This window comes from Pholcus phalangioides, unplaced genomic scaffold, assembly GCF_987345545.1.
Source record: "Pholcus phalangioides strain wild (caught in Gottingen) unplaced genomic scaffold, Ppha-v1.0 ptg000011l_1, whole genome shotgun sequence".
Classification (NCBI taxonomy): Eukaryota; Metazoa; Arthropoda; class Arachnida; order Araneae; family Pholcidae; genus Pholcus; species Pholcus phalangioides.
The window spans coordinates 6,389,576-6,415,413 of record NW_028301604.1 but is presented as its reverse complement, the minus strand read 5'-3'; the positions used below and the strand labels follow the sequence as shown (position 1 = coordinate 6,415,413).

The following is a 25,838-nucleotide window of genomic DNA, read 5'->3' as shown; positions in this document are numbered from 1 at the left end:
ACAAAGAAAAAGTATGTTATGCTAGAGGCACTATATAACTGAGAACTTTATCTATGTTCCAATGAAAATCAAATTTTTAACAGCACTTCCAATAAAAGCAACAAATTGTGTTTGAATGATGTAAAAAGAGGTTACTGTACTGTATTACCAAAAGTTGAAAAAGTACTTTATGTTCTGCATCTGAAATAACAAATTCGTCATTTCACAGTGCTTTTACTTCATTCCATAATTAAGAACCTCACAAAAAAAAATTGTTTTATAAATTGTGAAACATTTGCTTTTGTCTTTTCAACCTTTGAGATACTAATCTTATGTTCTATGCATTCAAAAAAGGTAGCTCCAAAGTTTGTTGTAACTAGGCACAGTGGAATGGCTTTTGCATTGATGATGGCTGAATATGTTCTTTGCCAAATATTGAGCATTGAAAAGCATTTGCTTTTCTATCATGAATGTCAAGAAACAAAAACCTGGTAACTTTTGGTAATTGATTATGCTTTGATAAAAGTGAAATTCTGTGGGATTTTTTCCCCCATAAGGATATTTATTTGAAACAAAAAATTCAGTTTTAAATACTTTTGAATATTTTGATGAATATACAAGGTGTAAAGTCATGCACCCTTTATCTTTTGAGTCATTGGTGATGGAAACATATTTTCAATTTGAAAAAGTATACAAATAACATGCCCATTTTAAATCATTTTTTTCTATTTGGGTGATATACGAAATTTATTTTTTTATGTGGTTCCCCCATCCTCCAACTTGAAAACGTAGCAGGAAAACTGTTGCCAGCTATTACTTCCTTAGAATTTTGAAATATGCTGATTAATCATTAGTAGTATTAGTGATATTTTTAATTCAAGAAAGTTAACAAAAAAAATTTTTTTAATTTTACTGATACGAGAATTGTAGTTAAAAAATTAACTTTAAAATTGAAGTCATTTCTCTTGATAAATACCAATTAAACCCAAATTGTTTGAAATACTTATTAAGTCTAGAAAAATTACCTTGATTGCTGTCATTATTAGTTTTTTTTTTCAAGATTTAGTGTACTTGTATAGCCTATTCATTTTAGAGAAGTTTTGATAGTAAGGTAGGCCTATTTAACATGTTGCTTTTTCATTTTCTGCATTTGTTTTGCATTTTTCATTGCATTTATATTCTTATTCATTCTCGTTTTTACTTTGTATTCAAATATTTGATGTTTCTGTGCCAAGTTGACTTTCAAAGTACTACATGGGAAAAACAAGAGTTTTGAGTACTTTTGTTTAGGCTCTGCATAAGTACTCTTGGAAGCGTTTTGCCTCTGGCCAGTGTCTGGGTGTTCTCACCTTCCCATAGCCGAGTGCTAGCTTTGAAAATATTCAATTTCAAAATCTTCAAATATTTCATTGACTTCAATGTTCTTGCTGTGAATTTTATGTTTATCCATGTTTCCAAATTGAAAATTTTACATTGCAATTGTATTCTGAAATTTTTTGTCATATTTGCTTGTAATCTTTATGCTGTTTCAGTTAAAAATTGAATTATTATTTATATATATATTTATTTTTGGTGTGACCAACCCCCAAAAACATGATTTTTGATTGGGGTGTGAATTTGTTTTCGAAAAGGGCAGTTTTAAAGAAATTGAATAGTGGAAAGCTAAGAGAAATAATCATATCACTTGCAAATATAAGTTTATTTCAAATTTTGACAAATTAATACTGATCATGTAGCAAGTGTTTTCCCGCAAATATTTTTTGTGGAATGAAGAAAAACATGTCTGGTAGAAGTTCAAGTTATTTTGTGTGAAAGTGTAGTGCATGAATGAACTGATGCAGCTTTTATGTTAAGTTTACAACTATTTTCTGATTTTTGGCATATGTATTAATTATTCCAATAATTACAGTATTTATAAATGAATGGTGTTATGACTGTTTCGGCTAAATAAGTGTATTATTATTCGCTTGTTAAAACAGAACATCTTATTTTATTCCAACAAGTTGATTAAAAACTTGACATTCTGCTTCACCATTTTGAAAGTTTGAAAGGTTGACAAAATGTGATAATATCTGTTTTAAAAATGCAGGTCTGCTATGAATAATCATGAAAATCGAAGTCTGAATGAATTAGTAGTGTGCATTCTAGGAGTTGGAAATATGGGTCTTGGTGGTAAGCTTTCTTTTGTTTTGTTATTATACAGTGAAAGCTCCTTACAACGATTCTTAATGTAATGATAAATTTCACTATAGGGATATTTTTCAAACCTTGCTTGGAATTGTCATTAGTCTGAAATGAAACTTGATAAATCCCACTATATAATATTTTTTCAATAAATTTTGAAACCGCTACATTGATATTATAGCAGTTTCATATTGTTACCTATTCACAATATTATGCAGGCAAAATCACGCCACACACATAAACACAAAAAAGTCCACGCTAAATAATTTCTTCAGAAAGCTCAGTACAAGAGTTGAACTTTACTGAATGATCTATTTACACTTCTATTTACTATATTCTACATATGTATTACTTTCTTTTCCTTAAACTACTAAATATTTAAAACCTTATGTGGTACACACACTATTCTTAATTACTTTCTCTGATGCCTCTCTTGGACCGACCTACCACTTCGCTATCTCTATTCTCTGAGTCTCTCTGTACTCCATCAGCAACGCTGTCTGGCAGCAACTACGTTTTTCGTTGCTGCTAACAATATCTTGTACAAAATTGTTTTCAACATATTCATATATACAATCACACCCACACTGGCTTTTTCAAGGAACACAGTTTGAGAAACACTGCTATGACGAAATATGCATGAACAGATGCCCCTTTTTCCTCTGTATAAAAGTTTTTTACACAAATTTGTTATTGGTGGCATTGGAATCATAAAAACCTTGTGTAAATCCAGTTATAATGAAAAAAATTCAGAAATAGAACCTAATTTGTTTCAATCCATTTGTTTTTCCTCCTTTTTCATTGATTCTCTCACATTGTTGTAAATAATCATTTTTGCCCTTGCATGCTGCTCGTATTTCCGCCCTCTAGAATATCTTTATATTAATCTTCAAAGCTTGATTTACTACTTATGCTTCCACAACATTGTATAAAAATCAGCTCTCTCCTCCTCCTCGCACTGACATCAGGGCAGGGCCATAGCATGCCTTCTGTGGGCCTGGGGCAGACTTTTCTTTGGGGCCCTTGAAAAAATAATGCAAAATAATTTCTTGTGAGGGGGGGCCCCCATTTGGCTCAGGGCCTCGGAACAGTGCACCGGTTGCGCCAGTCCATTTGTGGCCTGCATCAGGGCTATATTGTTGGTTCCCAGCTAATGAAAGCCATTAATATATTTCTCAGGAGTGTGGCTTGTAATGAAAGTGCAAAGGCGCCCCCCAGGAGAATTTCTAGGTATAATTTGATGCCCTACATCATCTGAATGTTCATTCAATTTCTCAAAACTGATATATATCCCGTGGGTTTATTACTGTGATTGAAAAATATTCTGAAGTGAAATGTGGTTTCCATTTGCAGGAGAATTATTTATAACTTGTAGCTAGAGATTCAATTAAACAACACGTTCAGTTCATATTTTTGGCACTCAAGGAGTAATGCCTTTCTCCTCAGAGTTCTGTAAGTAAGGATGTAGCAGTGGAGAACTAGTGATAAATTTCCCATATCCATGAAAAAAATTAGCTAAAATTGATGTACGCAAGAATTTTCTTGACGTTTGTGGAAATTTTGAGTTAATCAAACAAAAAAGAAAATTTAATTTTTTTAATTATACATGCAGTTCAATATTTTACTAGGGTACTTGACTATATTTTCACCAATATGTGACAGCACATTTTTCAAAATGCAAGTGAAAAAATTAACTCAAAAGAGAAATTTTCCTTTACTTAATACCCTTAAGGTGATCAAAAGGTAATTCAATAATTCGAAAAGCATAAACAATTTAGTTTACACAAAAAGACAGTATTTTATCAAATAATAAAATTTTTGTTGTCTGAATAGTTATATTTATTGCCAACAGATGGTACTAAAGTTAAAAATATTTTTGACGTCATCTGTCGATAGCAACTGTAATTATTTTGTCATTGAAATTTTTCGTTATTGAAAAATTTCATGCTTTTTTGTGAGAAAACGTTACAAAATGTGCATAGAATAAAAATATTATACAAATATGTCAGTTTTAGACTGATACTTTTCAAAGTTTTTTTTAAAAATAATATTGAAATTATTTTTTTGGTTCACCTAATTTGTTTTTCTTTGGTTAAGCTAGTGATGGGCTGACTACAGCCTGTAAAACAGATGCGGCTGCAAATTTCAAAATAATAGTGTACAAATTTTAATTTTAATTTCATTTTAAAAATTAATAGTGTATGAGTTTTCAATTTCAATGTTTTTAAAAAATTCATTCATTAGTTGCTTCATTCTTTGCATATAGAAAATATAGTCGTGAAAATTTAAATATAAATTGATTTAAAAACCTTTAATGTACAAAAAAAATTTAACATAATGTGCAATTCAGCCAAGTTAGGCGTGAATTTGTTTCTATCTGAACAAACATATTGAAAATAAAACTTCAATACATAAATTATCTAATTAATTAGAATAAAAAAATTACGAAAATCATAGTTGTGGAAATTGACTACTGGTATCTTGAAATGAAATGTTGTTTTGGCACTTTCCAGAACATTCAACCATGAACTGCCACTATATATTACAATATTTCTTTTCCCTTAAACCATTTTGGCATGTCCCAAGGGCGTATCCAGGGGGGGGACTTGGGGGTCTGGTTCCCCCCCCCCCCCCGAAATGTGAGAAAATGACCGAAAAAAGGGAAAAAGATGGCCAAATCTATTGTTCTGTCACTTTGGTCCCCCCCCCCGAACGAAATTTCTGGCTACGCCCCTGGCATGTCCAAGGCTCTGCCTGACCACGTTCCTGTCATTTATTTAATAAAAGCCACTCAAATGGCTCCAAATGAACAAATACATCCTTGGAACTAGCCCTGAATTGTTTGAGTCAACAATACTCTTCTGTGTATCACAAAAATGTCATTGGTAGAATTTGGGTAGCTGTGGGTGAGGTTATTTCATAGCCATCCTATACTCTTTCTGGGGTATGAGACGAGATATCTCGGGGGTTGCTGCTGAAAGGGTTAAAATTTCAATTAAAGCATTATATGGAAAGATAATACAATCTTTTCAATTTAATTACATTGTTTGATACCAAAATTTTTTCAAAAATAAAATTTGAAATGTATTGACTTTTTTTCTAATTTCAGTTTTATATTTCTGGTTAACTAAAATATTATGATAGATACAAGACATACAGAAGACTGAATGTTATGAAGATATTTATTATTTGAGATGTTAATTTTTTAAGGAAGGAAAAAAACTCATCTCTGCCTCTACCGGGAGTCGAACCCGGGTCACTCGATTGCCAGACGAGTGCTCTGACCACTAAGCTACAGAAGAGATAGAGATTTTCCTTCGTTGGAGCATAAATATGTGCCGAACGGAACCGTGCAATGGACAGTGAACTGATTAGCTAATAGCTCATTGACGATTTTTCCTTCCTTAAAAAATTAACATCTCAAATAATAAATATCTTCACAGCATCCAGTCTTCTGTATATCTTGTATTAACTAGTGGAGAGCGACATTCATGTCATATATATAGCCATCTGGTGGCTCGTCATCAATGAGCTATTAGCTGATCGGTTCACTGTCCATTGCACGGTTCCGTTCGGCACATATACACTCTAACGAAGGAAAATCTCTATCTCCTCTGTAGCTTAGTGGTCAGAGCACTCGTCCGGCAATCGAGGAACCCGGGTTCGACTCCCGGTAGAGGCAGAGATGAGTTTTTTCCTTCCTTAAAAAAAAAATTAACATCTCAAATAATAAATATCTTCACAACATCCAGTCTTCTGTATATCTTGTATTAACTAGTGGAGAGCGACATTCATGTCATTATGATAGATATTCGATAAAATTTTATGTTCAAAGTAATTATTATCAAAAAACAATATTAGTTTTCACAGTAATTGAAAATATTGTAAGTATTTTTATTTTCTTACTGTTGTCAGTTCTGAATCAAAACTGTGCACATTATCTAATGTGTTAACACCATTTAAATATGTGTAATCTTGTTTTTTGTTTCTCAGTATTTTTTTTTTTCAAATTCAATTTGATTGATACCTTCATGAATTATATAACTAAAAACAGTTGCAAAGGTACTCAAAGCTGTGGGTTGTAAAGTGATTGGGCTGTCAAGATATCAGAGAAGTCCTGGTGCTAAAGAATATGCTCATTTTGACCAGTAAGAAAATTTTCACTTAGATAAAAAACATTGTTAAGAAATGTGATGTTTTCATAGAGTATTGCAATATTTTGAATTTATAGTGCTTACAAGAATAACATTTTTGTGCTATGTTTTGATGCTTTGAGGCATACTTTGTTTTCAAACAGCATAATTTGCCATAATAAAGCTTCGGCTTAGGGTGCGTGGATCATGCAATGCAAGTATTCGCAATTAGTCGCCAGTAATTTGTATGGTGTTGTGAACGATTCTTGAGCTATTTGAACTGGACCCACCTGGAATCAGTTTTTTCAACAAACACAAAAGAAGTTTGTGTACCCACAAGCGGATTAGAACCTCTGCAGCATGCCGTATGCTAAAAGATCAGCATGCGCTAATGTATATGCACCTTTATATAAGTTTACAATTAACTTTTAGCTCTTGTTGCCTATTCAATAATGTTTTTCCAATAACATTCTTATTCTTCACTTTTCAAGTATTCATGAGGTTTTGGAAGAGCCTGGAGGTTTTAAGTAATCTAGTATTCACCTAAAGCAGTGTTTACCAAAGTGGTCAGTATCACCCCAGAAGGGATACTAAAATGGACCAGTGGGGACATAAGTGGCTGCAAGTATGAAAAAAGGAGGTTAAGGAACAGGGCTCCAAGAAGAAATTTTTTAGAAAGATGATAGGACAAAGAATTTTGGAAATGAAAGCATGATATTTTATTATATTTCCAAAATGTGAATTGCAGCATATATTATGTTAAAGGTAATTTTTCTTTTGCAGTTTATATAAGTTTTATATGCAACTGAGAGAGTATTTATTGCTTTAAAATATATTTTAAAATATTCAGTTTTGAATAAGTTGCAAAATATACATCTGTTTTTAAATTTAGAATATCTACAAGTTTTGCTGATGTTCTACCACAGTGTGATTATTTATGTAATACTCTGCCAAGTACAACAAGAACACGAGGATTGCTCCATAAAGAAGTTCTACGAATGTGTGAAAAGGCAAGATAGATTTTTATCTAGTCAAAATTGTGGTAAAAAATGGTTATTTAAAGAAAAAAGGTTTTGCTATCACAAGATTTTTCAAGTAAAATATTGTTAGAGCAACTGTTTCTCACATTTTTTTCAACTTTTTTCAAAGAAGTAGTTGTGTTCCTCAAAAAAAATTGTTATTATTCTGTTAAAATTCTCGTATTAGGGCTTCTTATATTTATTGGTCTTTTTTATTTTACTGTCTATCATTTGAGTTACCTAGCAGTCATTTATGCAAATGAAGTCGGATTATACATGCAAGTAACCAACATTTATCACTATCATATGAACATCAGTGCTAGTTTTACTTCATATTTGTGTTTAATAAATCTTTGAAATCTTATCTGTTGAGTGGATGTTTAAAGAATAACATATCGGAAATGCATATTGTTTTACTCAAATATTTGGCACATCCCTATTCATGACATTATCCCTCAGAGTAGCTTTGCCACACATCATGTAGAAGGATTTTCTGTGATAAATAGTAGCAAAAACCATTTTTCATTGTGTAACTATTGAATTTTTTTATGACAATATTTTGTAACATCTAAACTGAAAATTTTCTTATAGCTCCAATATTGCAAATTTTTAAATAAAGATCACTTTCTTGGTCAAATCCATAAAAAAAAAATGTTATGTTCATTACCATATGATTTTTATTAAGATTTTTTTTTTTTTTAATTCCATTTTGCAACAGCTACTGATCATACCTCCTGTTCAGAGACCAACATAATGGTCAGCTGCAGCATTGCAAGCCGCACCAGTAAAATGACCCAATAAGCTTGCAGATGTGTCTCAGCCATAAGTAATATGGTAAAACACATGGTAGAGGTATAGTCAATAAACTTTTGTGTGTGTTCTGGGCTTTATATTCCTCTACTTCTGCATGAACTGATACATATTCATTGTTTATCTGGTTGTGTTTCCAACTAGATGCAATGTGTCAAAGAGGAGTTTTATTATCGGGATGAAAAGAGTTCCAAAATCCAGTTGCTTGGATAGTGTTGACCATTGGAATGGGTAAACACGTGATGGTACTAAGATAAAATGGACCAGGCAAACTATCTATAGATGGGGAAACATGAGCCATCACCTGGATCTCCCAAATGTCCATAACATGGCATGGAACCAGATGCGCGATACACGTGTTCTAAATAGTTGATAAGGTTTTCGCTGCCATCATTTGATGAAAATTGTCTGTTCAGATTCAAAGACCATAGTCCGTTTGAATTAGTTCTCAACTTTTCCCCAACACAAAATGGCTGGCATCTTCAGGAGAATTGATAAAACTGGATCAGAAGTCAAGTTTTCCAGAGTCTCTGGTTGTATTTATGCACATGAGTGACTTGACATACACTATTGTTTTGCGATTGGTCAGTTGATCATGTGTTCTAATTAGATAGATAGAACCACCGCTCAGAACCCTGGATTGATTCTAAAGCAACTTACTTCCTGTACCTCAAATGCAGTGGCTATAGTTTATAGCAGTAACTAAGAAGGGGGTTTTTCAAAATTTGACCCCCAAGGAGATGATAAAGGAGTTTAATAGGGGGGGTCATATGGATAAATTATGCCAAACCGAAACAGTTGAAGCTATAAATATGAAATTTGGTCAGCATTTTTATATTATAATGTAGATTCAATGAGTTTTCAAAATTCAGCCATTGAGGAAGGTTTCAAAAGTTATATAGAGCAATCATCACTGAGGCAAACCTGCTGCAGCCAAGAATATGAAATTTATTCAGTATTACATTCTGTATTATATTTTATAATGTCGATACCCGCTAAGACAATATTTTTGAAAGGCTCCTCCCCAATTGGGATCACGAGGAGTTCAGATGTTATATGGGGAATCATCGCCGAGTAATTCACAGATCACCAAATCCACATGAGTGAAGGTGTGGGTAACAGATAGTCTATACGTCTATACATATAAAATAACATGTCCTGACTGATTCATCATCACCAACCCTAAACGGCCGAAACCATTAATATGGAATTTTTTCCAATTGTTTCATTTCATAGCGTAAAGGCTCACTAAGAATGGGTTTTTCGAAATTTAACCCCTAAGGGGCTCAGAGGTAGCATTCATGAAATTTGGTCAGTAATTTTATATCATTTGTATATTTTGTATTGTATTTGTATTACTAAGAAGGTTTTTTTTTTTAAATTCTACTCCTAAGGGGAGTTCAAAGCTAACATATAGAAATATCACTGAGCCGAACCACTGAAGCTATAAATATGAAATTTTGTCAGTACTTTGATATTGCAATGTACAGACTCACTGAGAAGGGATTTTACAAAATTCAACCCCCTAATAGGGGGTTCAAAGGTTATATGGAGCAATTATCATTGAGCCCAAATCTCTGAAGCCATGAATATGAAATTTAGTCAGTATTATATTTTATAATGTAGATGCCCACTAAGATGGGATTTCCGAAAATTCATCCCTTAAGAAGGTCATGAGGGGTTCAAATGTTATATTGCCAAGGAGTTTTCGGATTGTAAAATCCATGCAAGCGAAGCCACAGGTAACAGCTAGTATATATAGTGAAAACTAACTACAGCAAAATACTGGATATAATAAAAAAAATCCTCTGCAACAGTATTTTTCTTGGTCTACAGAATATTGTGATATCAAGATTTCACTATTTGTTTTATTTATTTATTATTTATTTTATTTATTTAGTATATAAACCTGTGAAAGACCAAAGGGCTCTGACTTCACCAGGTGCACAATACAATCAATGAAAATGGAAAGAAAAAGCAGGGATATCAGTAAAAACGATAAACTGATCAGAAACACGAACATATGTAGAGGGGAAAATACATAAAAGATGACACTAATAAATGTTTAAAAAATTCCTGAGTACATAACAAACAATAAAATACTCATGTATCATCATCAACAATAACCATTTTCAATTCACTGCTGGATGAAGGTCTCCTCTAAATTTTTCCATTTTGCTCTGTCTGATGCTTTAGCCATCCAGTTGACTCCATTTCCATTTCAAACGTTTAATTCTTTCCATGCTATCATACACCTTTGTGTGGTTCCTTATCCAAATGATTCATTTTCTGTCTCCTTGTGATGCCTAGCATACGTCTTTCCATACTCCTTTGTGTTGTCTGTAGCCTTTGTATGACCTTGCTTGGGAGTGTCCATGTTTCAGCTTCATAAGTCAGTACTGATAGCACACACTGGTTAAACACTTTCAGACCTGCCAACTCTCTGGATTTAGGTAGGAGACTCCGGATTTTTCATCATTCCTCGTGCTCTCTGGATTTTGGCAGAAAATTTGCGTTGTTGTGACGTCAATGACCACCATCATCGTTAGGGAAAATACCCATTGAGGACAACCATGGTCATTTCCATCGAGCAGCCATAAAAATAAGTCTTGGTGGTCGTATTTAATCAACTGGTAAAGACGTGACTTTGTTTACGTAGCGTTTATCGGCAATCAATTATCAGAGACATGACTTTGGTTGCCGAAATTCCTGTATAATCATTATTGTATTCCATTAACAGCCTTGCGGTGTATAAACACAAGTTTTTTCGTCAGCAGCTTTGTATTTTGAGGTTTTTTAAATTGTTTCCTCCAATTAAATATGTCTTCAGAAAGAAAATATAAAGCTTTTGAGTTCATATACCCAAGATTATATCAATCACTGATAGCATCCACGAAAGGAAACACTTATGCTTTATGAACAGTATATAGATGTGATTTCCCTATTCTGCATGGAAAGACCGACATGGAATTATATTCTGCTCAGGAGCAATGCAGAACCTGCCTTGGGGGGGGGGACTTTTTTTAAATTGATTTTACAAAAAAAAAATTTCGGAAATTTTTTTTGTGATTTTTTTTTTTTTTTTTTTGGTCGAGTCTATGAGTGCCGGGGAGTGGGGGGGGGGGTACCCCCTCGGGAGAATCTCCGGATTTCTGGATTACAAAAGTTGGCACGTCTGCACTTTTCTTTTCAGGCATAATGGCATGTGACTCTTCAGAATTACACAATTTTTTGCCAAAAGTGTTTCATCCAATCCTGATCCTTCTGTTTATTTCATTAATGATTCCATTGTCCATCATAATTTCTTGTCCCAGGTATACATAGCTTTCTACTTCTATCTCTGTTGTTGAGCAAGATTGTCCTCTTCAACGCAAAGGGGTTGAACATAACTTTAGTCTTTGCAGATTCATTTTCAAGCCCACCTGGATACTTGCCTTCGCCAATTCTTATATCATTTCTTCTAGTTCGTCTGGATTACTGCTGATGACAACAATGTTGTCTGCAAAACGCAAATGGTTGAGAAACTCTCCATTTATTTTAATTCCTTTCTTATCCCAATCCAGTTTTCTGAATACTACTTCTAAAATTATCGCTGTCACCCTGTCTGATTCCTTTTCCAAGTTTAATCTTTGCTTTTCCTTTATCCAAACGAATCGTTGCAGTTGTTTTGTCATATATTTTCTTGTCTTCTCTAAACCAATCACATCTAGAACTTCAACAACAGCAGATGTGAAGACTGAGTCAAATGCTATCTCAAAATCAGTGAAGGCTATACACAATGGTAATTCGTATTCCTTGTGTCTCTCTATAAGTTCCTGGATTGTTTAGATGTGATCCATTGTACTGAATCCACTTCGAAATCCTGCTTGTTCTTTTGGTTGAGCTTCGTCCAATTTGGATTCAAACCTATATGTTCAGCACTTTGGTGAAGATTTTATAAATTACTGATAGGAGACTGATTGGTTGATAGTTCTTGATATTCTCTTTTTCACCCTTTTTGTAAAGAAGAACCATCATTGTGCTATTCCAATCTTCAAGCACATCCGATTTTATAAGACAATTTGTGAACAAAGCAGCTAGCATACTGGCAAATTCTGCTTCTTTTATAATGCCTAATGAAATCCCATCTTCACTTGGGCATTTTCTTTTTTTTTTATAAATCTTATAGCCTTGTAGACGTCTTCTTTCAGCACAGGCGCCACTTGTACAAATTCTGCTCTATTTTCTTTCCTTCCTGCTCCCTTTCCTCTGTTCCGATCCTGTTCTCGTGTTTGTATAGAGCAGCAGTTCTCAACCTTTTTTGACTCACGGAGCCCTTTTTAGGAAAAAGTTCTATGGCGGAGCCCCATACGCCCATTATTTAATTATTCATCAAAGTTACTGATTTATTTTTACTATTTAAAAATATTCACAATTATAATTTTTTTTAATTTTACTGTTTTTATCTATTTTCTACAAGTGGCCGCAGAGCCCTTGGAGAGTGCACAAGGAGCCCCAAGAGCTCAGCGGAGCACCAGTTGAGAACCGCTGGTATAGAGTATTAAAAAATTCCTCAACAGTACTAATGGTTTCATTTCTATCTTTTGTGATGGTTTCATCTTTCCTTTTTAGTGCAAAAATTTCTTTTCTCCCAACACACAGTTTTTGTTTTGCTGATTTTAACCTCCTATTATTTTCCAATGCTTTCTTTACAATATCACAATTAAATTTCCTGACATATTCTGTAATCCACTTTTGTTCTGTCTTACAAAGTTCTGCATATTCAACTTTTTTGATTTAGGGTCATTCTTCTTAATCTCAAATTCTCTATGGTCTTCAATCAGTTTCTTTGTTTCTTCTGTTATTTTCTTCACTGATTTGATTTCTTTTTCTCCAGCAACTTCTTTTGCTACTTCTTTTAGGGTAGTGGAAGGAAGTTTTGTTCATCATGGTGACATCTTGTCCATCCTCAGTGGTGTTATATAGCAAATCAAATCGGTTCTTCAGCTCTAACTGGAATTTATATCAATGTTCTTGAAGCTTTACCATATCAATGACAGTTTTTGTATTTTTGATGAGTTTCACTCTTTCCATTCTACTGTTAAGCCTTATTCTACATCTCACCATTCTGATCACTTCCTGTATTGAATTTGTTGAGAACACTGCAGTCTTGGGTCATATGCTTCTTATTAGATAAGATGTATTCAGTCTCACTTGTTGTTCCAGTTGCGCTTTTCCAAGTCTACTTTCTTTGGGGTTTCTTCTTAAAAAATGAATTCATAATGCATAACTGTTCGCTCTCTGTCAATTCGACGAGTCTGTTTCCTCTTTCGTTTTGTACTCCGTAATCATGACTTCCAACTGAGCTTTCGCTATTTCTTCTCTCTCCAATTCTGGCATTGAAGTCGACCATTACTATTTTGTTATGGTTTCTTTTACTATGCAGCTCGTCTAATTCTTTATATAAAAGTCTTCTACTTCTTCCTCAGAATAGCTTGTTGTTGGTGCATAGATTTGTATAATCTGTATCCGGTATCTGCTTGATATTTGCATAACCAACTTTGCAACTCTATCAGATGTACTATCCAACTCAATAATATGATTTTTCCAAGTTTTATGAATGAGAAATTCTACTCCTGGTTCTCTCATTATCTGTTCCTCTGTAGTAAAATACATGTCCACTGCATGGGTGGAGATACGGGAGCGTGGGGGCATGGCCCCCCAGCATCAAAGGTGGAGTCGACTGATCTAATGTATGTATGAATTGACATCATCATCAGCCCCCCTTGATGCCCAAGATGTCCCAATTTATTCTTTCCAGTTCTTCTTCCAACTTCTGCAAATGATTTTCTTAAGAAAGAGAATGGTATTTTATGGAATGCTTTGTGGAAATCAATAAACAAAATATCAATCTCCGTTTTTTCTTCAATGGCATCTGTCCAATAATCATGACATAATAGTTGTTGAATTAGTAGTAATCAACCAGGAATAAAACCAGGGAAAAAAGGTGGAGTCGACTGATCTAATGTATGTATGAATTGACATCATAATCAGCCCCCCTTCCCCAGACTTCCAAGTCAATCTCCGCCTATGGTCCACTGGCAAGTTCGATTTTCTCTTCCTTTTCTTCTTACATCACTGATGCCTAAGTTGTCCCAATTTATTCTTTCCAGTTCTTCTTCCAACTTCTGTAAATGATTTTCTTAAGAAAGAGAATGGTATTTTATGGAATGCCTTGTGGAAATCAATAAACAAAATATCAATCTCCGTTTTTTCTTCAATGGCATCCGTCCAATAATCATGACATAATAGTTGTTGAATTAGTAGTGATCAACCAGGAATAAAACCAAATTGATTAGGAGGTATAAGCCCTGAATTGATAGCAAATGGAAGAAGTTTTTGGACCACACATCTTTCAAATATTTTAGAAGTATTGATCAATGATACCGGGCAGTAGTTGTGAGGATTCAAACATTTGCCTTTGTTTTTGAAGATAGATAGTATTATATATATGTACACTTTTTTTACTTGCATTTTTTTTTTAACAGGCTCCTGTGTTCATTAATGTTGGGAGAGGAGACATAATAAATGAAGATACAATATTGGAAGCTTTGGAGTAAGATATTTTGATAAATTCTATTTAGTTCTGATGTTTTTCTTGAAAAATATTACTGTACGAATCAGTTCAGATTTTCATTTACTGGACAATAATGCTTGCCTAAATGGAGTATTGCTGATTGATGAGTACCCCAAAAGCAAAGATATTGCTTGTATGAAGCAGCTATCATATTTTTTTTTCAGACATGGATTCAATTAAAAATGTTTTGGACATTCTTGTATGTGTCTTTTTCATTCATTTATTTTCCTCCAATCGCTCTTTGAAAGTTGCAACTTTTTTCTACAGTAGTGACTGTCACTGCCCTATTACTAATCCACACATGCACCTCATAAATATTCCTCTGAAGAACTTGTACTGAAAGCATGAAATTCCATGTGTTAAATATGCTGACACTATTATGTCAAGGAATGTCATATCAATTTCAGTCATTGGCTTGATGATTGGTTGCATAGCATGCCTTTCTCTTGTTACAATTGCAAATTCTTTAAATTGGGGGGGGAGGGGGGGGGGGTAATTATTTGAAAAATAGCATATCTAAACACATTTTGTGCCATCATATTCATGAATGAATGACTTAATTGACTATATTCGAGTGAAATTTGGAATAAATCAGAAACATTTTTGGTTTATGTTAAATTTCTTTCATATGTTTTTTGAAAAGCACTGTTCTTTTAAATGTGTTACTGCAATGTTTTGTCTCAATTAATAAAATTTATTTTTCAGTAATCGGTGGATATCTCATGCAGTTTTGGATGTTTTCCAAGTAGAACCATTGCCATCGACAAGCATACTATGGAAGTCCAAACAGGTTTAGTATAAGTTTTAATGAAAAATTCATTTTTTTTCTGGCATTTATTACGAATATTATATTATGAATGTATGCATAGCTATTTTCATAGCAAATTTGTGAATTATTGACTGAAAACAATCACACAATGAATTTTTAGGAAGAGTTCCTCTAATAACGGAGATCAAATTCAAACTTCAAAAACTCAAATTTTAAACATTTTGATGTAATTATAATCTCCAGTGTAATATACTTTCAATAAATCCAGGTTTTGCAATTAAAATTTTTAATAACTTTAAGTAATATCTATTTCTGAAGCACTTTTTTTTTGAGATATTGAAACTCAACTGTATCCTTTGAATAATAAAAATTTCATGGGTTCTAGAAAAAAGACTACAATTTGTCTTTTTTGTTTGATAGACCTAAAAATTACATTGTAGAAACCATTGTAATTTTAAAATTTTTCAGCCAATATCATCCGCAGAAAGCGTTTTCAACATGTGTGGATGCCTCCGTGGAGCCTGTTTTGGGAATATTTGTCGTAGGTGCCATAGGAACTCCGGAAATGACGGAAACATTTTAGGGGGTCTAGAGTATGTTTTCTTAGGGGGTTTACAGTATGTATTCTGAATACAAAAACATACTGTAAACTTTAGTCATGGAAAATAAGTTTTGGATCTTTTAAACTCGAAATGTTGAAAAATAGCTGTGTCAAAAGTTTGGAAAAACTTCCGATTATATGCAAATTTCAAAGATCACATCTATATGGCATATCAAAGACATAATAGAATAAAAGTGGAAAACTATCAGATTAGTTTTCATTAAAAAAAATTACTGAAGTTGTCGCATATTTTGTACAATAAATCCTTTGAGTACTTCATTTGAAAGCAAAAGAAAGGCTGTAAAAGGCATTGCTATTGCTTTGAGCAGGTCCAAATGAAGTGTCTGATGTATATTGACCCAATGTGTCCCAAAAACTGAAATCTGGTTGTGGTAGGCAATGCAGTACAAGTTTACTTGAAAACAAAACCATTGGAAGATTGGCTTCAACGCATGAAATTATGAAACATCCTTGAGTGAAAATTTCAACAAGTACAGTTCATACACAGATCAGAGAAGCTTGTATTTGATTCATAAATGAGTGGTTAGGAAATCGCTTGTCACAAGGAAGAATCAAAGAGAGATGGCGAAGAGAGACTGAAATGGGCACAAAATCATATGTCTTATGGAAACAAATAGCTTGGTATCTTATTTATTGGTGCAAAAAAAAATAGAACTCACATGCTCCAGATGGGTGTTTTCAGCAGACAGTTTAACTTTTGAAATTGGTCATCAAAACTCTGGTGCTTAAAGGGGATCATCGAGAACAATTTGCTACTGATTGGAGATTTAGGAAGACCAAACTTGATATTTCAACATTATAACGTGTCTATTCAAAGATCTGCTGCCACAAAAAAACTCATTAATTGCAAAAATATATCAGTTTTAGACTGGCCGTGGATGAGTCCTGACTTAAATCCTATTAGGAATGTATGGGGCATACTTATGATTAATGGGTTTTCAAATGAAATACAGTATTCGACTGTTAATGACTTGAAAACCTCTATCGAAAACACATGATACAGTTTTGATGTTAAAAGTCTACATAATTTTATTAGATCCATGGATAATAAGGTGTGTTTTAGGTTGTAAGAAAAAAAATGAAGTCTATTATTTATTTATTTATTCACTATTGCTTGGCGGAGGCACAAGAGGATGCTGTGGTTAAGTATGACAAAAATGACAATTGGCGTTACAATAACAAATTTGGAAATCATAGTGCAATCTAAAATATTTGGTGGGAGGTTGTTCCAGTCGGTAATGGCTCTTGGAAAGAAACTAAATTTATGACAATCTGAAGCAAAGATGGGTTGCAATTTTTAGGGATGGTTAAGTCTAACACAGAAAAATGTGAGGGTTTAATTAGGCTATTGGAAGAGTTTATATTAAAGAACCCACAAAATATTTTGAAAAGAAAAAATCGAGGTAAGCGGTTGGATATTGAGTTGGTGCTTGAATTCTGAAATGGAGACAGAGGAAGACCAGCAGTCAAAAATGAAGCGTGTGGACTTATTTTGGATAGATTCTAATTCATCTGTGTTGGTTTGTCTATGGGGTTCCCAAGTTTCACAGGCATAGGAGAGAACAGGGAGTATATATGTCTAGAAGCACATATGACGGCTAGCTATTAAATAAATTTTCTTTCTTTTTTTATTTCCTATAAATGAAAATGCTTCTGATGTTATCCATTAAAAGGTGCTAATTTTACTCGCTATATTTTTCTTGTTATTTTAAGAAAAGTGCATTATCTAAACTTTTGAGATAGATTGTACATCCAAAAAACAGCTGAAAAATATAATTTTTCTTTAGGTTACTATAACACCTCATATTGCAGCACTTTCAAAGGCTACTCATGTAAGACAGTTTATATATTTCTCTTTTTCTATCACAAAAACATATCCTATCTTAATTTTGAATAAAACTTCAATGTTGCATTTGTTTGAATTCACAGTTTGTGATAAACATACTTGATAATCATTCATAGTTCTTGCTTATCTAAAACTGTTCATCTAATTCATATATACCTGTATATGTAAATTTTAATTCAATTTTTAGACTTCTAGACTTTTAACTTTTAAATTTAATACATATTTATATTGTGGTTAGATCAAAGAATTGGAAAGGTTAGAACTAGTATGTTATATATATCTTCTGAATTCAGTTCATAATGACAAAGATTTTAAAGGTTCACATATTAATAACAAATGATTAATGTGTACAATATGATCATGTGTATTCATTGATGCATGATATGTGTTAATAGTTCATTTGAAAAAATTATTAAAAAATTAATTTATAAAATATGAGTATTTAAAGTGAATATATACAGGGTGGACAAAAAACCTGTAGAAACTTTAAAAATTCATGAAAACCGGAAAAATATAACCGAAATAAAAAACAGTTTGCAGGGTTAGCATCGCTAGGTCACAGGAATTTCTTTAAGACAGGAAAAAAACTTTCAAAAAACAGCCGATAGGTGGCGCTGACGTACACAAGTCAATGAAAAGATATGCAAATAACGAACAGAATGCCTCCAAATTGTTTATTACAGCAGTATGTGTTCCACATGACCACCACTACGGGATAACACATTGCAGGCGAGTCACAAATCCAGCAACAGCAGAGTAGCAGGTCCTGATGTATACATGTCACCTCTTGGCGGATCGCTTCTGTCAGTTCCAACAGATTGGATGAACCAGATCGATACACCCGGGATTTCAAATATTCCCATAACCAGAAGTCTGCCGGTGTCAAGTCTGGAGACCGAGGCAGCCATGGGAACCTGCAACACCTGCAAATGATTTTGTCTTTCCCGAACGTCTGTAACAGGAATGCGTTGATCGGAGTAGCAGTGTGACTAGTTGGTCCATCTTGAATGAACGTGATGGTAGAAAGCGCATCTCTCATGCAAATATGGCTCGACCTTTTCACCCATAAGCGTTAAATAATGCTACTCATTCACTGTAGCAGTTTTCCACTCATTTACTGGGCACTGTGTTTCAAAGAAGAAGTGTCCTATGATGAACAAACCTGTGAACTCATATCAAACTGTAACATAACCATTTCCGCCGGAGCCTAAATGGTATTTTTCTAGTCATTTTTATATTTTTATTACCTTTATATTGTTTCTGGGATCGATCGGCAAGTATCAAATATCATAGTTCTACAATATTATTCTAAGTTCATGTGAATATGCAAATTTATTTAACAAAATATTATGTTGATTCTAGCACCGCTGAATCTTGATACGGATTGGTTCCGGTAATAATGTGAGATGGAGAATTTTCCCTTTTATGCCAGTAGTGTGCAGCGAACAGATGCGTTGGTCCTTGGACATTTATCACTACATTTTATTTCACCTGTGATATTTTCATCCCTCCTCGTTCCGGAAGCCATGAGTTAATAATTAAGCTAGGTGCCGTTCGATCCGTTGATCATGCTCTTCATCTTCTTGTCAAAAATCGCTCTGGTCGTGTTGAAGTTTCTGTGAGATGTTGGTTCTCATTTTGATGGCATATTCATCGGGTTCGTCGTGAGGCAGCCTCTTCGGATGCGTAATGCTGTTCCTATGGAGCTTTCTTTTAGAAAGTTCACCTGGAGATTGGACGGATCAATCAAGAAGTGAACTGCTCGTTCTTGTGACAGTGACATCCTGAAGGGTGTAATTGACGGACCGATTGGGTGAGAACGTTTTGAATCTGACATATCAATGCTAAAACTCTAAAGAAAAATTACTGATGCATGTTGTGCAGGCTTAAAATGTTTTGTTTTAAAATATAATGATTAATGTTGTAATAAAACCCTTGAGTAAATGAAATAGTTGTTATATCATTGTTGTCATCTGTCTGGCAAAATTATATTGGGAAAGATAAAAATAGAATCCGGGATATAACGAAGGCTAATTCGTTTCAACTGTCACTTTTGGGGGAATGCAATGGTTTCTGCGTGTACTCACATGGATTAAACGTTGTCCAGATGTGACAGTTATTGGTATTAACTTGGCCATGAAGTGAAAAAGGAGCTTCACCTGTCCACGAGATGTTAAAAACCCAGGTGGGATTCTGTTTGATTTTGGAGAAAGCCGACCTCGCAAATGCTTCTCTCTGTACAGTATCTGCTGGTAAAAGCACGACTGCAATCTGTATGGGTACAGATCAAGAATTCCATGAAGAATATTGCATACAGAGGATGGTGGTAAGCCCAAGCGTCTAGCAGCTTCATGAGCACTGGTCCTTGCAGCTGATTCGGATGCTAACGCTTATATTTTGGCTGCAAAACACAGCGAACGTTGCCTTCCTTAAACCGCTGAACAAGCTTTATGAGGCCTGTCACTGTTAAATACCCTTTTCCAGTCCTTGCATTCTTCTGAACTATGAATTTATGCAAGGCAATGGTCGCTGATTCCTAGTTCACGTAAAACAACTTCAACAAAGCATCCTTCGCACTAAGCATCCTTGTTCACATACATGGTTTACAACTGTGAATTGGTTGTGAATTAGGAGCACAAGTTCATTGCATATCATCTCATTTGTATATTTCCACCGAAGTCGCTCGTACCAGCTCCATCTATCAACTGGTTTTTTTTTTTCCTGTCTTAAAAAAATTCCAGAGTTTTTCAAGTTTCTACTGACTTTTTGCCCACCCTGTATATCAAAAATATATTTACAGTAAATCTTTGGATTATGAGTAACTTCATTTATGAATATTTTATGAGACATAAAAAGTTTAGGAAAATTTTGACTTGATTAATAAGTGGTGTCGCACAATACAAGCAGTAATTGTAAACCAATTTTGACCTTATGAACTACTTTATCGCACATCATACAGCAATTTCCAACCAGTGGAATTGGTTGGGAAATGAAGGCTCCATTCATTGGTGGTCGCCCCAGGATAAGTAGGTAAAGAACTTGCTTCTGGTATTCTACGCTCAGATTTAAACCCATGGACCTTGATGGTAACCTTCATAGTGGAAGACAAGCATCTTACCACTGCACCACACTTGAGCTGACCTGGTGAATTAGCAATATCTCGCAGTACGAGCAGTATGTATAGCAAAGCCTCCTAGGTGAGAATTAGTCTCTTTCGGGTGTCACATGATCACAACGAATCTGACAGTTATTTTTCTCTCACTGCAGGTAAGGCCATCTTTGGGTATGGTAGCCCAGGTCAATAAGATACTCGCCTAAATACCAAAAGATGTTCAGAGGTGTCACAAATTTGATACCCATTTTGTCATCAGAATCTTTCCTGACACTGAGGTACAACAGAAACATTGATAAGATGTCCACAGAACTCACTGATAGTAACTCGTGGGAAATTTGGTCAATGTGGGAAATCTTGAGTTAATCAAACAAAAGAATTTTTGTTGAAAAATATATATAAATGCAAAACAAATGCTTTTCTAGTGTAAAATACTTGATTACATATTTCCACCAATAGATGGCAGCATGATTTTCAATGTGGGAAAAAATTTTGTCAAAAGGGAAATTTTGCTTGACAGAGTTATGCCATCACTGACAGAACTTATTGCTAGCATGGAATTAGCGTGCCAATTCCTTTTATTATTTTAATGAAACACTAAATTTAAAAATATATATTGAATGCATGTGTATTAATGAAAACCTTGAATAGTTTAAAGCCGCTAGTTTGAGTTAGGGCCTCTTCCTAGGCTGTGTGAGGTCCATTTATTAAGACACCACTGACTACTGAAGTGGTATTCATAGCAAAAGCTTATAAAAGACTATAACCATCTTGTGTGTTAATGCAATCAGGGATATCATAGTGAAGCTCTGCTCTCTTATATCATTCAGAAAATACTCAAGCCTTCAGTGCAAAATAAGTAAAACTACAATAATATATAAAATGTACTTTATCTTTAAAATAATTGTCGCTGGCAAGAGGGAGATGGTTGCAGAACCAATCATTTGAATTTCCATTATTGCTTACGGTAAAGTTTGCTTTGATAAACTACAATGTTTACAGGACAAATCATGCTCACACATTAAATTATCATTGTGTGACCTTGCAATTGAGTGTTTAGAATAAGATTGTTTTTAGCAAGTTTTGAATCCCAGGATGGATGTCTTTGTTACTAATTCTAACTAATGCCTGAGCATATCACTCATGTGAGACATACAAATGACTAGTAAATACAGCTAAAATTACAGTCCATCTCAAAAGTTTAGACACTATAGATTTTTAAATGTGCCATGAATACTATTTCAAATTTTGATTTAATTTTTTTCTGCTTGTGATCAGAATTCAAAAACCTACTTGAAACTTTTGGTCATTGTCAAGGAAAATAGGTTTTTCATTTTTTAAACTCTTGAGACAGGTATTTTTTAAATTTTAGACAAACTTCTGATTATAAGCAGACTTCGAAGATTTCGTCTATATGGTATATCAGACACATGATAGTATAACAGTGGAAGCTATGGGATTGGTTTTAAAAAAAAAACCAGCTGAAGTCGTTGCATATTTTGTACGATGAAATCCTTCAAGTACTTTAAATCTATAAAAGGCATTGCTATTGCTTTGAGCAAGTCAAAATGATGTGTATTGACTCAACATGTGTCTCAAAAGCCGAAACCTGGTTGAGGTTGGCAACACAGTACAAGTTTATGTGAAACCAAAACCGTTGGAAGATTGACTTTAATACAAAAAATTATATTGCTAAAATTATGAAAGATACTTAAGTGAAAATTTCAACAGATACAGTTCATACACATTTCAGAGAAGCTTGTATTTGATTCATAAACGAGTCATTAGGAAATCGTCTGTCACAAGGAAGCACCAAAGAGGGATGGAGAAGAGAGACTGAAATGGGCACAAAATCATGTCTTATGGAGACAAATAGCTTGGTATCATATTGATTGGTGCAAAAAAATAGAACTCGCATGTTCCAGATGGGTGTTTTCAGCAGACAGACAGGTGGAGCTTTGATAATAGTATGGGCAGCATTTGCTTCTAATGGCCAGGCTTCTTTAACTTTTGAAATCAACCATCAAAACTCTGGTATTTAAAGGAGATCGTTGTGAACAATTTGCTGCTGACTAGAGAAGATTTAGGAGTATCAAACTTGACATTTCAACATTATATCATGTCTATTCAGATCATCCGCCACGAAAAGCTCTTTAATTGCGAAAATGTAACAGTTTTAGACTACTACTACACCAGACCGCACTCCGTCCATATTCCTCTGTGGAACTTCTAATGAATCGGTACATGTTGGAATGTGTGTGTACATATATTGAACCTTCCATGAAGTTTGTGTCTGTGTAATGCTGCCATCTGCAATCAATTTTTTTTAAACTATGAGTTTTTCTCAACTCATAGTGAGTGAATTGTAATGAATGAATAATTGTACTGTTGTAGGTCTGTTGCTCTCTGCGACGAGACTTTTTAATGGGGAGATAAGACTTTTTAACGCGTATAAATATTGGCTCGCATGCGCACCTCAAAGTTGGGAACTATCGGTTTTAGACTGGCCATCGATGAGTCCTGACTTGAATCCTATTAGGAATGTATGGGACATACTTATGATAAATGTGTTTGCAAATGAAATACAGTATTCGATTGTTGATGACTTGAGGATCTTTATCGAGGAAGCATGGTACAGTTTTGATGTTGGAACCCTACAGAATTTAATTAGATCCGCAAAGGATAGTGTGTTTGAGGTTGTTGGAAAAAAAATCAAAGGTCTATTAGCTATTAAAACCCTGTAATTTTTGTAAATCTGAATTCTCTCTAAACTTTTGAGACAGCCATTTTTTGTATTTTTGATATTGCAAATATTCTAAATGTTCTTTCAAAATTTTTTTACCATAAATGAAGAAATGCTTTAAGTCTCATTTATTCATTAAAAGGTGCTAATTTTACTCACTGTATTTTTCTTGTTATTTTAAGAAAAGTGCATTATCTAAACTTTTGAGACAAACTGTACTAGTAGTTGGCATTGAGCTGTAGTAAAATCAGCATTCAATTGACTGTCTTAAGAATGCCACGTGAATAATGTTAATAAAAATTACATTCTCATTTTGTTAATAACAATTATATTTTCATTTGTTAATAACAATTATATTTTCATTTGTTAATAACAATTATATTTTCATTTGTTAATAACAATTATATTTTCATTTGTTAATAACAATTATATTTTCATTTGTTAATAACAATTATATTTTCATTTGTTAATAACAATTATATTTTCATTTGTTAATAACAATTATATTTTCATTTGTTAATAACAATTATATTTTCATTTTGTAAATAACAATTATATTCATTTTCATGTACTCTTCCTGCATTGAATGTAATCTTTCATGCTAAAAAAAATTTCCCAATGAATTTTAGAGAGCTCATAAAAAATACAAATTGTGTTTGCTTTTTTACTTTACAATGACAATTTGTTAAATGATGAGATTTTTTTTATACTTTATCATGTATCAATCCAAAAATAATACATTCTTATACATATATACTGAATTTTGCTAAGTAAATTTCACTGATTTCAAACTGTAATTTGAATGTTGCTTGTTTGTTCCTCACAGGTGGTGGAAGAATTTGTGAAAAATTATAAGTGTTTTATTGAGGAAAAAGAGTTGAATAATTCAGTCAACTGGTCTGTTGGATACTGATGACAATTTTTCCATACAGATTTTGTTTCAGAAGAGCTTTAAATTTATCTATTCACTTAGATGTATCAAAATAAACAGTTTTCTTCATGTAGTTTCAGTGTAATTTATAATATTTTTTTTTATGATAGAAAGAATGTATCCTAAAAAAGTTGACTTTTTTTTACAAGGATGACTTTTAAAATGAAAGTTCATCACACTTATTGGATTACTCATTCAGATACTTTTGAACTTTATAACATTCTAATGTACGCCAAAGGGACAAAAAAATCTTGTACAGACTAAACTAACCAGTTTCACTTATCCGGGTCACCAGATCTCAACCCTATTGAGTATATTTGGTATGTCATGCAACATGTTCTGAAACAAACTCAGCTTCTTGCTACACAATAGAACTATTTACAATTATATGTAATTCACCAATAGAACACATCTGCAAGCTCATGGAATTCATGACCTGTCGTACATCTATAGTCCTGTATGATTGTAAAGCATAAGTACTGTAACTTTGTGTAAGTACTGTAACTTTGTCAAGCATAAGAACAAGCAAATATTTAAAATAAAAATTTATTAATAGCATGGAAGAAAATTTACAATTAGCCATACCGCATATAAATATGTCACTAGGGCAGTGCACGAGGTGTCATTCGCCAAATTTAACCAAAATAGTACATATCATTGGAATGGTCTTGCTTTGGGTAGTAAAAACTGTCAGAGTTGCACTGTGTTCGAGATAGAGGCCAATTTATCTTTTCAATAAATATATAGGGTGCATAGCTAGCTTCTCGCACCACAAATTACTGGTAAACCATGGATCCTAGAGGAATACTTCAAGTTAAAAAAAGTATCCGAATAACATTTAGAACTTTTTTTAGATACATTCAAGTTGCAAAGGCTGTTTTGCTATTGAAATAGAAAAATTGACTTTTTATACGAACACCCTGTTCTCAAAAACTCAATAAGAAAGTTTTTGCCCTGTCTCTCCTTAGGCCAACAAAAAAAAATCCATGTTTCTAAGTGAAATATTTGCAGAGGTGTTTGAATTCAAAAATCGGAGAAGAGTTGGGAAGAAGAGCATAAAAGATGGACAATGTT

General features: G+C 33.6%; 1 protein-coding gene and 1 non-coding gene across 5 annotated transcripts in view; one reads left to right on the top strand and one right to left on the bottom strand.

Annotated features, from left to right (window-relative positions):
* The window catches only part of LOC149079990 (uncharacterized), a 29,622-nt gene extending 4,785 nt beyond the window's left edge, over positions 1 to 24,837 (top strand). For 2 of the 4 annotated variants that reach the window (XM_089238912.1, XM_089238909.1), the window contains 8 exons: positions 334 to 470; positions 2,069 to 2,151; positions 6,218 to 6,311; positions 7,189 to 7,306; positions 14,653 to 14,720; positions 15,447 to 15,531; positions 17,920 to 17,964; positions 24,660 to 24,837. In XM_089238912.1, the coding sequence (XP_089095038.1) occupies positions 334 to 470; positions 2,069 to 2,151; positions 6,218 to 6,311; positions 7,189 to 7,306; positions 14,653 to 14,720; positions 15,447 to 15,531; positions 17,920 to 17,964; positions 24,660 to 24,746 (717 nt within the window). In that variant the 3' untranslated portion in view covers positions 24,747 to 24,837. Of the gene's footprint in view, positions 1 to 333; positions 471 to 2,068; positions 2,152 to 6,217; positions 6,312 to 7,188; positions 7,307 to 14,652; positions 14,721 to 15,446; positions 15,532 to 17,919; positions 17,965 to 19,340; positions 24,129 to 24,659 lie in introns of those variants that run through there. The other 2 variants (XM_089238911.1, XM_089238910.1) reach the window with 2 other exon arrangements.
* On the bottom strand, positions 5,394 to 5,465 carry TRNAA-GGC (transfer RNA alanine (anticodon GGC)). Its single transcript has one exon. It is a non-coding gene; the product is annotated as a tRNA-Ala (tRNA).
* Positions 24,838 to 25,838: the final 1,001 nt, after the last annotated feature.